The sequence below is a fragment of the Chlamydotis macqueenii genome, chromosome Z (assembly GCF_036417535.1).
Source record: "Chlamydotis macqueenii isolate bChlMac1 chromosome Z, bChlMac1.mat, whole genome shotgun sequence".
Lineage (NCBI taxonomy): Eukaryota > Metazoa > Chordata > Aves > Otidiformes > Otididae > Chlamydotis > Chlamydotis macqueenii.
In genome coordinates this window covers 66,369,276-66,387,214 of record NC_141593.1, presented here as the reverse complement: position 1 = coordinate 66,387,214, position 17,939 = coordinate 66,369,276, and the positions used below count along the sequence as shown (strand labels likewise).

The 17,939-nt window shown below is 41.2% G+C and overlaps 2 protein-coding genes across 3 annotated transcripts in view; one reads left to right on the top strand and one right to left on the bottom strand.

Moving 5' to 3' along the window:
- Positions 1-1,218: 1,218 nt before the first annotated feature.
- Positions 1,219-4,317, bottom strand: ATG12 (autophagy related 12). Its single transcript, XM_086770259.1, has 4 exons — positions 4,133-4,317; positions 3,830-3,966; positions 2,056-2,118; positions 1,219-1,684 (listed from the first exon to the last, which is right to left on the bottom strand). The coding sequence occupies exons 1-4, from the start codon at positions 4,293-4,295 to the stop codon at positions 1,625-1,627; spliced, it is 423 nt and encodes a 140-aa protein (XP_086626385.1). The 5' UTR covers positions 4,296-4,317; the 3' UTR covers positions 1,219-1,624.
- Positions 4,318-4,429: 112 nt separating this feature from the next.
- Positions 4,430-17,939, top strand: part of AP3S1 (adaptor related protein complex 3 subunit sigma 1) — a 38,670-nt gene continuing 25,160 nt past the window's right edge. Inside the window, exons 1-3 of one of the 2 annotated variants that reach the window (XM_086770554.1) lie at positions 4,430-4,663; positions 7,932-8,023; positions 10,524-10,635. In XM_086770554.1, the coding sequence (XP_086626680.1) occupies positions 4,595-4,663; positions 7,932-8,023; positions 10,524-10,635 (273 nt within the window). In that variant the 5' untranslated portion in view covers positions 4,430-4,594. The remainder of the gene's footprint in view (positions 4,664-7,931; positions 8,024-10,523; positions 10,636-17,939) is intronic. The other variant, XM_086770552.1, reaches the window with a different exon arrangement.

The window sequence follows — 17,939 nt, the reverse complement described above, 5'->3', positions numbered from 1 at the left end:
GCAATTTCCTCAAGAAGACAGAATGCATACCTCTGCACAGACAAAGATTCATGACATCAGGGTTCTGAGCAGACACAAGTACTGATTATTTGAATTGCTTACGTTTACAACCAATTCTGCCTTGTTAGCTTCATCCAATGAATCCAAGTTTTCCACTTTAAAAAGCGGTAAAATGCATCAAGCTATTCACACAGTGAGCATTCAGGGCATGTGCCTGTGTTCAGGGCAGTAACAGATTTCAGGTGCCATATACGTAGCTTCTATGCAAACTGCAGCAACATCAGTAAGCCAGGCAGAGTAATAGTTTTCCAGAAGTCCTCTAAGGGTGGAAACAATCTGATACACAGGCTGCAGACACCACACAAGAGCCACTTATACAAGAAACAGCAAAGAACAGCTCAAGACTATCGTACAAGCTTGCTTTAAACTTGGACACGCTGTTTTGCCTGTACATGCTGAAGAAGCGGATTATGCCAGGGACCAAAACTGTCATCCAGCATAAGAACACTCTGTGAGCAAAGAGCTGACATTTAATTCAGTTCATCTTAAGCAAACATAAAAGATTGTACAACAGATCTTTAAAATAAACCTTCAAAACCCACCCCCCACATCCAAACCCATCAATAAATAAAAGCAAAGGTCAGTACCCTAGTCAAGGTACCAAAGACTCTCCAGAATGCAAAAAAATTCCTCATTATGTTATGACTTAGCAAAACGATTTAAAGTGTATTCTATATTGTTGATGGAACATGTAGCTGGTTAAACAGGAAAATAACAGCAGCCAAAAGCAAAATATATATAACAGGTTTTTAGCACCTCATGTCAATTTCTTCATTAACTGAAAGATGCAACAGGTAGTTGCACCGTTCAGCTAATGATGCTAGTCATTAAACAGTGCCAGAAGAAACACCTTGGCAACTGCTGAAGCATTCAGCCTTCAAGAAATCACAACACAATTTGGGTGGAAGGAAGATATTTCTGAGGCCTATCATTATGCTGTGCCTGTAAGTGAGGTACTTACACTACCAACAGGATGAAGGCACAGGATGAAGTGATTAGATTATATACCAATATCTATATATTAATTATGACCAAAAAAATCAAAATACTGTCTTGAAATGACATGAGATAATGCATGCTCAAGATGAAGCCCTCACAAAGAACAGAATGCACATAACACACAACATGTCAGAAGTAAAGTGGGTCCCAGGCTACATGTACAATAAACATCCCTTTTAATAAAAAGGAACTTTTATCTTCAGTACAGCACACAGAGTGACAGAGTTGCCCAGTCCTACAGAAAACTATGAAATCTGATATCTGATCTGTACCTGATTTCCCTTCAGATACAGCAATTGAGAACTCAGCAGCAAGAGAGCTGGCTCTACTCTACAGATGGCAAATGCAGATTTTTTTCTGTACCCTAGACGTACAAAAAAGCTACACGATCAGATAGCCTAGGTAGCTCTTCTTTTATGCTGTTCATCTGCATTCTCTTTATAAATGTACAGTCATAAGCAGAAATGCAAAAATCCTTCTTTCTGTGTGTTTACAAGTTGAGTTTGAGAGTTACTCCCTTTTCCATTTTTGAAGACAACACCTAAACAACTGCATTGCTTGTCATTCATCCCCATGCCTGTGTTTTGCAATAATGCAGTACAAGCTTGCCATCGCTTCCAAAACACTGCAAGAAAAAACAAAACAAAACAAACAAGAGCCGTTAGATTAGACATGGACTATCATATACATGAAGCAAAACGAACAAAACCCCCCACCACCAGATAACTGTGTCATGGAACGCTGTTACTGATAACAAAGCTCTCCGTCATAACGGGAGGCATGACATACTGCATGTGAAGAAATGCATTTCCAGAGGTTGTACAAAGTCATTTCTCTTTAAATCATATTCATACAGATCTGTGAATACCAACTACATTACATTAAATGCAAGATATTACCAGCATAGCTACGGACAGTAACAGATTTCAAGTGCCAGAAGTGAACTGATAAATTTTGCTAAAGACATTCGGAAAGGATATTTAAGATGAAAGTCACCTCATAGAGAGTCCCAACTTCTTGGTCTGGAGATGGAGCAAAAGACTGGTTTACATATATAAACTGCAAGAAAAGAAAACAGAAGATGGAGATCCCCCACAGGTATCACAGATCACATAGAAGAAACATTGTGCAGCTAGAAGTATGTAAATCTGTCCTTTATTTACCATTTATTTTATAATATTTAATGTCCATATCAAAATACTACAAATTAGTATTTTTACTTCAGTGTGGAGGGTCAACATGACTTCCAGGGGTCAGCTCTGACTGGCCAACCAGATCAAGCCAAGGCAAGCATGCTGATTGCCTGCTCCTGCAAGCTGACCCATTAGTCTCCCATACAGTAGCACAAAGTGAACCCACTGGTTTAGTTCCTACTCTTTTTCAAGTATCCAAACCATTCCCCCTATTCCAAATTTGCTTAATGAGAACAGCAGTCACAGACATAAAAAACAACTATTTTGTTCTTTTTTAAAGTAATCCTTCTCACTTCCTCTTCCAAACATTTTTATGCAGACAGTAGCTAGTCCATAACGTCTAAGAGGGCCTTGGGATCTGCAGTGCAAGAGGGCAATGTGTAGCAGGGTATCCTGTGCTATTTCCAGAGAAGAGTCACAAAATTCCTAGAGCTTTGCTCCTGAAATATAGCCTTAAGCTCAAGGCACACTGCAAGACTCCATGCTCCTATATTTTTTCCTGAGACAAGGAGATGCCAGTTAATGACCTAAACTGTTGAGACTATCCACAAACAGTACATACCTGAACTACTACTCTTCTTTGAGATATTAAGCCTTGGGAACAGAAACCCTTCACGATTTCTGGGTGAAAGAGATGGCTAGTGAAACTGTTTAAGCCTATATGCTTAAATAAGATCCTCTAGACCAAGCGCAGAATGATTTCACCTACACTTTAGCTATGCATTTGACTATTTTAATGAGTCTAGCTTTCACTTTGTATCTTAAATCAAAACTTTGAAGTGTATGGATGTTAAGAGTTTACTGCTAACTGCAAAATTAGTACAATTATATTTCTGAATCTGTTCCAGCTCTTCCAATGTTACTAAAAGGGCACTTGGGCTTCACAAGGAAGCAACACATAAACAATAGTGGTAATGTGCTGCCAAACTAGGAACATTTCCAAGTTACCCATTTTAAAAGAGATATGAGTCCTATGAGAGCAATTAAGCTGCTTGAGAAGTAAGTTCTGAAGGAAACAGACATCAGTATTCAGCAGGTCAAGGCCAAACACTTCAGGCTTTTTCCCAAATACTCCTTCCACACACCTAACTTCTACAGTTACACTGTGTATGCGGACCTTTCACCGACGTGCATCGCTGCACAACATGCGCACAGCTCTGCACGTCAGCACGAAGGAATGGAGACACTGCGAAAAGCCCAAGGGTTGGAGCTGAGCACAGCCAAACTGCAGCGCTGCAGCTCATCTCAACGTCACGCTGCCGTGCGCTCTCCCAGGAGCTCTACTACGCCCAGTTTCCTGCTGAAAAGCGGCGGCCGACATTCACGCAGTGTCCCCGGAAGGTGTGACAGCTCGGACCCAGGGGGAGCCGAGCTCCCCGCCGTGGCGGGTGCCGCCTCCCCCGCGACGCGCAGGGCCGGGCAGGGCAGGGCAGGGCAGGGCATGGCAGGGCAGGGCCGGGCCGGGCAGGGCCGGGCCGGGCAGGGCAGGGCCGGGCAGGGCACGGCAGGGCAGGGCCGGGCAGGGCAGGGCCGGGCAGGGCAGGCCGGGCCGCGCCGCCGGGTACGCCCGCCCCTACCAGCTGCTCGGAGGCCACCAGCTTGAGGAACTTCTTGATGAAGTCGACGAGGCTCTGGATGGTGCGGGTGCGCTCCACGGCCCACTTCTTGGTCTTCATGATCGGGGTGTCGCCCACGGCCTTCAGCAGGATGTCAACTGCGGGGGAGGGGCGCGCGTTAACGCCGCCGGCCGCGGACCCGCCCCCCGCCGTCTCATTCGCCAGAACCACCCGCTCCCACCGCCGATTGGCTAGCGCACCTGCCCATCACCGCACCAAACCCGCCCACCCGCCCGCCCCGGCGGTGATTTCTCGCCCCATTACTTTTCTTTTTCGTGTCGCCGGTGGGCTCCTCGGTGCCCGGCGAGCCGGCGGGAGGTGGGGTCGAATCTGCAGCCCCCGTTGCCGCTCCGCCTTCTGGGGCTTCCTCCTCGCCCCGGCCCTCGCTCTGAGGCGAGGCAAGCGGCTGCTCCTCCGCTTCCGCCATGCTGCTGCCCGGGCGGCGGAAGTCACGCCCCGCACAGGCGTTTTGTCCCTTGCGGGACACCGCCTTCCTTCCCGTCAGGTGACGGGGAGGGGCGCGTCACGCGCGGCCGGGGCCGTTCCGCCGCTGAGGGCTGCGGTTCCGCCGGCGACGTGGTGCGCGCGACCGGCCGGCGCCGCCGCCCCGAGAGCGGGGAAGGGGGTGGGGGGAGGGGAAAGGAAAGGAAGGGCGGGGAGCAGCAGGAGCAGCGCAGCGCAGCGAGCTCGGCGGCCGCCGCCGCCGCCGCAGCCCCCCGCCCCACCATGATCAAAGCCATCCTCATCTTCAACAACCACGGCAAGCCGCGGCTCTCCAAGTTCTACCAGCGCTATGTACGGGCGGGCCGGGGCCGCGCGGGGCCTGCTGCTGCCCGGGGGCGGGGCGGGACGGGACCGGGGGGCGGGAGGGTGCGTGCTTGCGGTCCGCGGGTCTCCTCGGGAGCGGCCGGGAGGGCGCTGCCGGCTGGCCGTGCCGCCTGCTGCTCCTTGCTGAAGGCCGCGGCGTGGGCCCGGCGCGTGGGAAAATGGAGGGTGCTGAGACCTTGTCAGAGCTGGCAGTAAGGAACATCAGACTTCGGAGAGGGCTGTTTCCCCAGCCAGCGTGCTTTTCACTGGACGCCTCCTTTAGTAGCACTGAGACTGAAGAAAGGGAGCCGCGCTCAACGGCAGACTCGGTTCTCAGGGCTTGTTTGTGGAAGCCCTCCTCTGAACTCTGCCCTGCTTTTTAGCCTGGCTTTGTGCCTCTCTGATGTGGTGCTGCCGGTCTCCATGCTGTGGCTGAGGTGTTTTAATGGGGAAAATGGGTGTTGGAGGACTCGTAGGTCCAATAAACAGAGCCATTTCTTTTGGAAACTTTCAGAGTACTATGAAAATACAGTTGACCTGAAAAAAAAAAAAGTAGTGAAACAGAAAAGTTTATATTCTTTTACATATGAGAAGGCAAGTAGGAAAGCAGATCTGAAAATGCAGCACAAGCACTTGATCTGAATGAAATGAAAGTGCAGCCACAAGGAATTAAGAAACAGTGTGGAAACAGTTGATTTATTTCAAGGATAAGAGATTTTAAGGTAGTGTTTTAGTCATGTACTGTATTTCCTAGCAAATAGGCTGAGCTCTGCTTGGGCTGGCCTTAGGCATTAAAACACAGGAAAGCAACCGATGCTTCCCAGAATTATGTGAATAAAATACTCTTTTCCAGTAGTGTTATTACTTACTTGGATTTGTGGCCACCTACTTGTGATTCTGGCTATTACAGAAGTCATATTTAACTTTATTGGAAGTGATGTATCTTATCTCTACATCTCAGAGCAGAAATGATGACTCTGATAATTCAGTTTGCACTGTCAGGCTTTTCATTAAAGGAGTGTAACTGATACACGTCATTGCTGTGGATACTGAATTTGATGCCTTCTCCTTAAAAAGGCAATATTGGGAAATTCTGATATACTTTTGTGAACCCATTTTCTTCTTTCTCACCAGTTCTGGGCTACCAAGTAGATGTCTTTCATTTACCCTTTCTAATTTAAAACTTAAAATGGAATATTCTCACCTGCATAGATAGATAAGCATTCTCCTTGTGTGCATCCCCGGTCTGTGTGGAGGTAACAATTAAACAGGTAGATGAAATACTTTGGAAAGGTATGCAAAATTTGCATTCATTTGAAAGAGTTAACTTCCATTCTCATTTTCCATGCAAATGTAATGATCCTTTTGTATCTTCTGTTACTGCTGTGTAATCAAAGTCCTGGGAGGGAGAAAAAGCAAGGGAAGGAGACGAGTGAATGAGAGGAGGATACCAGATTTTTCTTGTCACCTCCATTCTGCTCTACCACTGTCAGAACTGGAATTAGAACAAATCCTCAATGCTTAAAGTAGGGTAATATGTCTGTATAAACAGAACACCTTGAAATTTTGAAAATGTGAATAGTAAATGAAATAAAGAAATCATGTGATTTCCCTAAAGCTTGGTGGTGCACAGAAAGAGGTGCAATTTTCTTTATTATCTTTTTGTGTGTGACTTCAATAAGACAGGTTTATTTATGGACTTTTTGAAACTTATGCATACTTTAATATTGATGGACCCAGTACTGGAGACAAATCTGAGGGTTTTTTTTTCTACAAGTGAAAGCATCTCCTACTTTGTAGAGAGATTAATTTGGTCAGATCTGTGGAAGAGGTATTTGTTTGCTTTGTGGTACCAAAACTTATAAAATGTGTGTAACTCTTTTCCCTGATATATATGAGAATGAAAAGAGTGTCTGGTGCATAAAATGAAGTTAATAATCTTTTGCAATTAGGTAGCGAAATAATAATTAATGGCAATTAAATATTAATACATATGTGCCATGGTTTTATGTTTCAGAATATAGACCTGTGTCAATTTCAAAGTTAAAAATAAGTTTCTGAACAACTTTGTGAATAAGGGCAGATTCTGAAACCAGAAGTTATCTTAAATACTCAGTTTCTTAAGGAAGAAGACACGTTGTCTCTTTCCTATAGAAAATATGGAGGAAGTAACTGAGATAAGTGTAGCAGAGTAAGACAGGCACAATTTAAGGAACACAAACTATAAAAGCAGAAGAACCTGCACTTTCTTGTTCTGAGTTTCATGGAGCAATTTACTTCTGCTGGAGCTTTTTGCTGATATCTTTGTGGATTCTAGAGGCTGTTTGTGAAATAACACATTGATTTAAGGTGATGAATTCAAACCAGACTGATGCGAGGCTTTGTTTGCTTAGCAGTTTTGCAGGGTATTGCGCTGTTCTAGCCGAAATAACTTTTAAGGTACATGCACCAGTTGTGCTTAGAGTGTTTGTTCATATGCTGACTTATATGCTTGGGTAGGGAAGGGACCTAACTGTGCTCTGTAACTTTAGGGTTCTGTGCTGTAAAACAAATGCAGGATTTTAGGAATAGTATCTGAATTTTTTTTTATTATGGAAGTACAGGCTTGTTAAAAATGAGACCATTCTTACAGAAGGGTAGCAAAAGCAAGTGTGCAGGAATGATGGAGTCATAGTGGGGCTTCAAGAAGAGTCAAACAAATTCAAGCTTAGAAGTGCTGTTTCTGATCTGCTAGAAGGAGAGTTCATGGCTTAGAACCTGTTGCTCATTATGCCATTGTGTTTTAAGCTATTTCTGAAAGAGTTATTTATTGTGGGATTTTTAGCTTCCCCACCCTCTTCAATCTTTTGAGACTTTGTTTTCCCCCTTGAGTGAAAGTAGTTTCAAAGCACATCTATAGCTATTCAGGCTATGGTAGAGATAAAAGAAAAAATTCAGAATACATGAGAAGACTTCTTGTTTACTTGAAGAAACTCTTTTTAGATAGGGTTTTTTTTTAGAAGTTTCTTAAAAACAATCACGTTTTTCACGGTTCTTTCTCAGGCATATGTTCTTCTGCAACTTAACTTGTAAAAATGTCTTTTTGTGTTGAAATGACAAAACCAATATGCATCTTGTTAGTCAGCAGATTTAAGGCTTCAGAAGTAGATGGTTTGAGGGTGCTGATATACTTTGTGTTCTGTTTATTAGCTCTGTGTGCTGTGCATTTTTAATTAATCCATTTTAACTTGATAGCAAAATATGTTTTCTTTCATAGAGTGAAGATACACAGCAACAAATTATCAGAGAAACTTTCCATTTAGTATCGAAACGTGATGAAAATGTCTGTAATTTCCTAGAAGGAGGATTGTAAGTATCAAGTTTGAAATAAATGCCAAATATTTATTGGCTAGCAAATATCACTACTGATTGTAATATAACTGTTTTTACAGTTGTAATATAAATGCTGTGTCACTTCAGAGATTTTAGTACATGTAGTATTATGTTGCGGCAGGTATACATATTCTTTAGTAACTGAAGCATACAGACATATATATATATAAAAATATGTATAAGTATATATATGTATCAAAATGATTTAGGCAATAAAACTGGTTTTTTCCTAGTACTGTAACTGACACAGTGCCATATCTAGTGCTGTAATTGTTTTAAACATGAGATGGAGAAGAAACAGGCAGACGATACATGACCTATTTTTCTATAATTGGCCTAGAGATTTATCATCTCATTTGAAGAGGCATTGACATTTGCCATACCTGTTGAGAAAATTAAAATATTTTGTAGCTGGTGCTTTGGCTTGAGCTCCTAAAATTTGAGTGTACAGCCTCTGATTAGGATTCCTCGGCCTATTTATCAGGGTTCAGGCTTGCTATACAAACTAGGAAGAAAAAAAATAGATTTTAAATGTGCTAACTAATGCAATTTCAATCAAGATTTTTTTCATTAATAAAGGTAGAGCAAGGTAGGAGCAAAGCCAGCTTTACATATTCTGTGTCTAGAAGACACACACAAAATATTCTTTCTTGAATCATCTAATTTTTTTTTTTTAATGTGGTCTTCCTTTAGTTAAAGAGAAGAAATTCTGAAATGGAAGAGCGTTTTACTTTGAGCTAGTAGTCATCAAGAGTAAATAGTTACAAAGCCAGCTTCTAGGAAAAGGGTTCATAATTGATGGAGTAAGCTCGTGATCTCCAGTCTAAACATATATATTGTCTTAGCCTGTTAAATATTTAATGATGGAAATTTCTGATTACTGAAAGTTAGTATTTTAGTACCTGTGCTTTCTCTGTGGAGAGTGAGTTAAATGCTTAGTTGTACTGTGTCAGCTATGATACCTTTTTCCTGATCAAGATAATTCCCGATTTTTTAATTTTATTATTTTTTAAGCTAAATTCATTCTTTTGGCACTACTTAGCTGATGATTCTGTCGTTATGTTCTTGGAGATGGCTTCAAGCTGGAAACTGCTGGCTTGAATTCTGTAAGTGAAAGACAGAAGCCATTTAGAGCCTTTTAAAAAAATAATAGCTGTGCAACAGAAAGAAACTAAGAGAGAGGACACCATTCTGGCTTTCCTTCTGCTCAATTCCAGAGTTACCATTTCAGTATTTTTTTTTAGTTTTTTTTTTTTTTTTCAGGACAGGGGTCACTTTATACTTTGGAGTTTACCCAAAGGGCTCAACAGTTTATATATACTAACTGTGTGTACTGAAGTATTTGAAAGAGCTGGGTAACTTTAGTTGCCATTTCTTTCAACTTTCACATTTGTTTATAATATTTTTGTCTGATACTTCTTAACTGTAGTTCCTGCTCCTCAGGAGCAAAGGATTTCCTTCCACCCTACCCAAGCATTAATGCAAAGCAATGTGCTTAAGTGAAGATGACCTAAAAGATTTCATGTTCTTTTTATTTGTTTGCATATTCTCTCCCTACGATAAAGGCAGAAGCTAGAGGGATGAGTTATGTTACACTGAACGGGTGATTCAGTTCTGGTACAGAATCAAGGGAGAATTATGGTGTTCTTAGCCATGTAGGTTCAGGCTACAAAATATTTTCATTTCTATTTGAGCGGGCCTCCTACTGCTCAAAGCAGCTGTCAGTGGTCTGAAGAACATCTCTTCTTGTGATTTATGTACCTGCTTTGAGAACCTTATAATGGAAAAGTGGAAGGAAATACCTATTTAGACCTCTTCTCTTCTTGTTCAGTAACTCAGTGATTAGTGAGTCCATAAAAATCTAGTTGCTTTTGTGACTATAACATTGCATCACAAACTATTGATTGTAGTACAGTCTTATTTCTCAAGATATCAAATGTTTTGTAGCACAAGAGTGTTACATGTTCTGGCTTATTAAGTGGACCATAAACTTGATTTAAGGCTTTTTCTGTAATCCAAATGGCAGTTTGCATTATAGTTATCTTTTTCTGTTGATGCTCCTCTGAGGAGGACAGGGGAGGATTCATAGGCATGCGTTCTGTTAGTCTGTAAAGCAGATTAATCCCTCTACAGTGCTTACTAGTGTGTAGTGGAAATACCTTTAATGCTCATTTTTTGATGAAGCTGCATGATCTGTTTGAATTTATTTTAGTAAAAAGGTGCATATGTTGTTGTAATTATTAGCCATATGTATAACAATAACTGTGCTTGTGTGGTAAATGTAACTTTGGCTGTCTTGGTACTTAGTCTTTCATTGTAATTATATCACAAAATAAAAGCTGTGATGTAATTGGATTTCTGGAAGCTCCAGCCAACCATTAACTATAGGCCTCCTATTAACTGAAGTAACTGTGAGGATTTGTCCAGCTTATCCTGAGATGCTAACTCGGCTTTCCTGGTTTTTTTTCCTGTTTAGATTAATAGGTGGATCTGATAACAAACTGATTTACCGACACTATGCAACCTTGTATTTTGTCTTCTGTGTGGATTCTTCAGAAAGTGAGCTTGGCATTTTAGACCTCATACAAGTAAGTTTTTTTTGCTGTTTTGTTTTCATAATAAGTGGAAATCTACTTCTAAGTACGTTAGAACTTCAATATTTAGCTATGTCTTTTCCTGTAATATTTTGAAGTGAATGTAGCTTTCATACTGTGAACAAACCTAAAGTGCTGAGTATTACTTTTAGATTGTTTGCAGTTTTCTGGACTGTCTTTGAAAAAGTTGTTTTCCAAGTTGATGAGAAAGTAAGGAAACTGTTTGAAACCTACTGAAAAATCAGCAGCTATTTTTTGCTGCATCTTTTCAAGGCCTTGTTTTGGCTGCAGGTGAAAAGGCTACATTTCAAACATTTGCTAGAGAAGTTTAGATTATGAGAACCTTGATACATAAAGCGCTCTGTGTGTGTGTGTGTACATGAACAGAGAGACACATGCAAATGTATATATATGTGTTCACTACAAATATATAGTAGATTAACACATGCAAAACCTCTTTACATGAAACTTTCCTTGTGGCTTTTGAGCTTTTTGGTCAGGTAGATCTTAGAAAATGAGCGCAAATGGTGTCCTAGGTGCAAATAGTGAAATCTGTGATATCCTGACACAGGGGTCTATATCTATTGAATATTTCACTGCAGAAAGCACTGAGAGCCTCAAATGCCTTACAGTTCCCTGAAGTCCTTTCTTGGAGCTGAATAGCTTCTCATAGTCACCTGTTAGGGTTCAGGTGTTCCGCACCAGAGGGGTGGGTAAGGAGAGGTGAGGAGAAAGAGGTGGTACATGTTCTTTCTGGATCTCAGTAAGAAAGTCTCAACAACAAAATGGCTTAATAAGAAAACTGTTTAATAAAACAGAGTGAGAGGAGGAATGTAGATAGTGAATCTTACATGCCTTCAGGTGCTGGGCATCCCATGTTCATGCAGCACCCAGTGGAGCCCAGGTGGATTTTTGCATAGTGTATTGTGCAGAGGATATCCTGTCCATGGTGAGAAGGTCTGCTTTTTTTTTTGACCACTGAGCTATTATATAATTTCGTCACAAGAAAACAACTCTAATCCTAAAGGATATTCTCCTGATAAATTTTCGCTGCACTTTGAAGCACAGGCAAGGCCCTGCAGGTGGCATAATCACCAGGACCGAGTGGAAGCTGCCTGGAGGCTCCTCTGTTGCAGTGAGCTGGCTGAGTTCATCCTGCAGCCAAGCAATTCGTGCCGCACAGCACAGGCCTGTGCCTACTCAACTTAAGTGTTATGTGGATTACTAACTCGTAAACATGCAGTGGGCTCTTGATCAGGATCAATGAATTCCACTCCGTGATCCACTTACAGTTTACCTTTGCCAAAGACATTAGATTAGTTATAGATTATATTAATAAGATGCAGGCTTCTCAAGCCCAGTAGAGCAGACAGCCTTTTCAAGATCACTAACTCCTCAAATGTAGTGTCTTCTGAAAGGCTCCCAATACAGCATGTATGATTTGAACTGATAATATGGCTGTATCAGCTCAGCAACAAAAATCGTGTCTGGTAATACATTCACTCTTATGTCAAGAGAACTCTGACTAGACCAGTCGTTTTTCAACTTAAAATCGGCACATCAGCAATTTCATTTACAATTCTTAGTGTAGTCAGGTGTGGCCCAAAATAGTTTTAGACCATGAAGTGATGTGTGTCATGACATAGAGTGGGTCTCAGATAGATGTATGTGTATGTATAGTGTATGAATGATTCGCTTACTGTTAAGCCTTTCAAAAGCTTGCACATCAAGATAATTGATTACATAAGTGAAATCTGTGATATCCTGACACAGGGGTCTGTATCTATTGAATATTTCGTTGCAGAAAGCACTGAGAGCCTCAAATGCCTTACAGTTCCTTGAAGACCTTTCTGGGAGCTGAATAGCTTCTCGTAGTCACCTATTAGGGTTCAGAATAGCTCTTCAGTCTCTAGTGCTCTTCTGGACAGTAGATCCAAATTGTCTTTCTGGGTGGCTGTGTAGATAGCGAGGAAGGAAACTGCTTTTCTAGATTCTTTTATCATCGTTCTGCAGTATCTGAACAGTGCAAGTTACTGAGTGAGGTATACAATAGACTTACCTGTTCTTAGCAGTTTGTTGTACAGAGGTGCTTAGTTGTTGGTTGCTCAGTGTGTCTTCTTACTTGGAAGTGCTAAACTATTTATGAACTGAGAAAAGCAACGTGTTAATATTTCATGTGACTTAGAGATGCTTTTCAGATAAAGTGGATGTTATAAATATCTTATGCTTAATCAGATAATAAGGATAGGATCTAGGTCAGTCCGTCTGACCTGTTACATTTGCAGGTCCACTATGCAAGTTAAACTCAGGCTTTATTCATTATGGTATAGTAAAAATGTCACGAAAGTAGCTTCCAGTTACTTTCCAGTTACATAGTGTAACCTAAATTTTACTTTGTGTTGAACGAAATTGCTTGAGCTTACTACTACCTATATTTGTGTAGCCCTCAAACTCTCTGAATTAGGGAGAACTTAAACTTTTCTCTAAATTGTGTTCCTTCCTGTGCCGGAAGTATTTTGATGAATTTCAATCTCTCAATCTCTGTATTTCACATCCTTTCCATTACACCCTGGTGTTTAATTACATGCCAGCATAATTGTTTGAATGAAGCAGAAATAATAGAAATGCTGTTTCTATTTATAGAAATACTTTACTTTTTTCTGACCTGTATAATTTTGTTTATAAACACAGTCTCACCACAGTGTCTGCAGCTGTACAGTATCACCATTTATCTAGATAATTTTAGTTCAACCATTTGATTATAGTAAAAAGTATACAGAGATTAATTAAACGTTTTTAATTTCCAGTCTGACTCAAAAGAACGATCTGTTTAATTCTTTTAGCAATAGCAATCTGAATTAAATTTCTCTTACACTGGAAAAGTGCCCTCAGAAAGCTCATGATTACATCTCAACCCCACCCCAGACTGGCAGTATGTACACATACATATCTACTTAAGAAAACAAGCTTTGTCTGTTTTTTGTTCACAAGTGTTGAAGCATTTTCATACATCTTTGTTTACTGTAGTTCAGAGACAACACAGTTAAGACTAAGCCATCTGGAGTTTATTATGAGTCACATATATTCTGAGTAATTTTAATAAGTAGTTATATAAAGGGCAGTTTATTATCTCTTTAAGAGAAACCAGTGAAATGAACCTAGAACTCAGTCTGTCACTAAAGAATTTTCTGTCTTGTAAACTGTATAAGTTTATAGTAGATCAGATTACGTATGTCAGTCTGTAGTTCTTTTCAGCGTAAAGTTTTGTTGCAATACGTAAGATACTTCTGTGAAGTCCACTTACATTACCATTAGGTCAGAGGTCTTTCACATGTAAGTCTTCTGGCCTCAGGCTTAACGAATGCACTGTATGTGTTACAAATTACAAACTCTGTCTCAGATTTTATACTGTTGTTGTAGTTCAGCCCCACTCAGCATCAAGCTACACAGTCTCTCACTCAGTCTCCCCACCCTCTGAGGGAATAGGGGAGAGATAAATAACAAAAAACTCAAGGTTCGAGGTGAGGACAGGGAGAGATCATTGAAGTTATCATTACAGGCAAAAAGACTCAACTTGGGGAAAACTATTTCAATGTATTAGTAATAAAATTAAAGCAGGATAATGAGAAAGGGAAGAAAAAAAACCCAACAACTTCCCCCCCACCCCTCCCTCTTCTGGGCTTAACATTATCTACCTCAAGCGGCGCAGGGGGGAAGAGGGAATGGGAGTTATGGGTCAGTTCATCAGTTTTCTCTTTACGCTGCTCCTTCCCCCTCAGGGGGAGAACTCCTCACATTCTTCCCCTGCTCCAGCCTGGGGTCCATCCCATGGGCTACAGTCCTTCACAAACTGCTCCAACGCAGGGCGTTTTTTAACAGGATGCAGTCCCTCTGCACAGCTGCCTCAGCTTGGCCCCTCCACGGGCCACAGCCTCCTTCAGGCATCCGCCTGCCCTGGCATGGGGTCCTCCCCAGGCTGCAGGTGGATCTCTGCTCCTCCGTGGGCCTCCATGGACTGCAGGGGCACAGCCGGCCTCACCATGGGCTGCACCACGGGCTGCAGGGGAATCTCTGCTGGGAGCAGCATCACTGCTCACCTCCTTCTTCACTGACCTTCGTGTCTGCAGCTCTTCCTCTCACAAGAAATTCTTCACAACCGGCTCAGGCAGACGCCTCTCAGGATCTCTTCACATCTCCTCTCCTCTCCGCTTCTATTGGCTGGGCTGAGTGGGGCCCAGATGACCACCCGGCGGGAGGCCAGAGTGTGAGGGCCATAGGGCCCACGAGGCTCATGCCTCCCCCTCTCTGTCCCCCGCTTATGCTGCTTTTGCTTTTTTAAAATTTTCCTCTTAAATACATTACCAGAGGCGTAATCACTGTTGCAAATGAGCTTGGCCCTGGCCGGTGGCAGGTCCACCAGACAAAGGGGAAACTTCTAGCAGCTTCGCACAGAATCTGCCGCTGTAGCCCCCACCACTACACAAAAGCAGCACAGCTATGTCCAACCTAGATGTGCTGGAATACCTCAGGCAAATTCATTCTGTTAGTTTTTTTCCATTTTCTTTTTCTTAATATAAACACAAGACTCTGTTTGTTGTTTTTAATTAATTGGATGAGACATAGGTCAACATCTGTGCTTGGTAGGTTTTGAAGTCTTTTAAATTCAGTGTAAATTTTATTGTGACTTTAAGCTATTTCAGATTCTTCTCATTAGCCTGTGAAGTATAAGGTTATAGTGCACAGAAATAAAGTACATAAGAAAATATAGCTAGCTGTAGACTGCCATAAGGAAAAACAGAGACATTGTTCAGTAAGGTCTGTTGTGACAGGAGTACGGGTAACAGTTTTAAAATAGAGGGAGGTAGATTTAGATTAGATATTAGGAAGAAATTTTTTACACTGAGGGTGGTGGAACCCTGCAACAGGTTGCTCCGAGAGGGGGTGGAAGCCCCGTCCCTGGAAACATTCAAGGCCAGGCTGGATGAGGCTCTGAGCAACCTGATCTGGTTGGGGACGTCCCTGCTCCTTGCAGGGGGGTTGGACTAGATGACCCTTGAAGGTCCCTTCCGACCCAAACCATTCTATGATTCTGTGATTTACAATGGTACCTAACTGTGTTGTCAATGTAAAAGCCTATGTCAGTTCTAAGCATTTTTGAGGATTTTAGCTCGTTGCTCTACTTCCAAGACATGTTGACTCAAGGTAAATCTGTGAGATCAGTCTTCCATAAAAAGTTGTATAAAGCCTTGTGAGATAATGTTGTTCAGTAAGATGCGTATGGGAAATGCAGTGCAGTTAATGAAAGATGTTTTTCTCAGTTCTTAATGATAAATCATCCTGACCAGAGATGCTTTTATGCTCATTAAATAAAAAAGAGAGAGGCATATAACTGGCATAACTATTTTGGTAGAAAAATCTCTAACTAATGCTCAGTTAACACTGTTACTTTATTTTAGAGTTGGGTGGAAAGTGAAGGGCAGGAATTAAGAAAGAAAATAACGATTTGACCTGAAAAGCCTTTTTGGTAATGCATTAAGTCTATTGGTAGATCTGCTTGAAAGACCTAGCACAATTTGGTTTTAACTCATCAGCAGGACTTGTACAGTCTTTCCCTTAGACTGTAATCTTGGCATTCTCTATATAATCTGTGAGTAATTAAAAAAAAAAAAAAGCTGAAAGAAAACTAGCTGTAAGAGTGGGCGAGTGTGGTGGCGACACCAAGGATTTCCCAAGTAGAAAGGCTGTGGAAACACTGTAGTTGGTGTCATATGTTTGCAATGATACCTGAATGATGACTTATTAAAGGTCATTCTTAAAGCAGAAGGTAAACCGGTCCTACATATGGAGAACTGGCTATATGATCAGGCTATGATGTTCTAAACCAGCTGGAGTCTCAGATAGCATTTGAACAGTCACCAGCAGCAAAGGAGAGGACTCTCCATGAGTAGATTGAATTAATTCTTAAGGTTATTATTGCTGTTTAGCCTAGGAAGAAGGACGGGATATTATTGATATGAGTTACTACTGTTGCTTTCACTTCATTTTTTGTACCTGCTTTTGTTAGTATTTGACATTATCTAGCATCAGATGCATTTAATTGATTAGGAGTTCTGATTTTTCTCCAAGCCTTGTTGTCTTCCCAATATTATTTTCTGATTTACTCCTTTGTCATCTTATTTGCGTAATTAAAAAATGAGCGCTTCCTGGTAAAGGTAGTGGTTTATGTTTTGACATATTGTTGAGTGTAATGAGCCCCTGGCTTGTATATATCCAATAACAATTTTGTATTTTGATTCATGTACTTTACTCTCCAGGTGTGTATGTGGCTTTATTAAGCATATTTACAACAAAAGAAAAGTGTGGGGTTTTTTCTTTTTATTTTTCTTTTTTCTGTTTACTTGCATGAAGATGTGCATAGATTTTTCTTGGAACTGTGAAAGATTGTAATTTCAAAAATGAAGCACAAGAGGGAGCTAGTAATTCATTATGCATGGATCCTTATTTTTCTACTATTTCAGTAACATCACAAGGTACATTTGAACTGATGTGGCAGGGGTGTGTGTCCTGAAACAACTGTGTTTTCTCTTCTGGTTGTTTTGCTCTACAAGTCTGCAGCATCTGAAGTAATTACTGAAGTACTTAAGTTCTAGCACTGCTTGCCATAGTGTGCGTTTCATTTGACTCTCAACTAAAATGATGATGAAAAGGGCTCTAATTTTGTTTACTGTATTGACTATTTGAAGGTTTAAAATAGGTCAAGGAATGTCAGTGTGAAAAATCTAGTTTACCTTGTAGGATAATGCTTTTAAAGACTAGTTATTCATGATATATGTATACCTTATCAGTGCTAGTGTTACTCAAGAGTGAGCTCACCATCATGAATGGACAATTGAAGTTTCCAAAGTGTCCATGAGAAATCCCTAGCTGGTGAAAAATCACGCTGAAGAATACTCAGTGCCAACTGATTTCCCTTAGGTTGAAAAATGTTTAGTGTTCATTACTGGCCATGCATTGCAAGCAGGTATCTGTGAGTTCGTTTAGTGTGTGGTGCTGTCACTATGTAATGGGTGAAGATTTAAAAGTATAACTATGTTGTAACTATGAATCAAGTGGTGTTCTAGGAGAAGCCCTAGTTATTGGAAGGTCACAAAAATAAAACCTCTGTGGTGTCATATGGGCGTATATACTGCTACTGAATTCTCGTATCTGTGGGGGCCTTTTTAGAGGATTTTTGAGTTGTTTTTGTTTTTCATGTATTACTTTGACTTTGACATCCATCTAATTCTTTGGAAAACAGA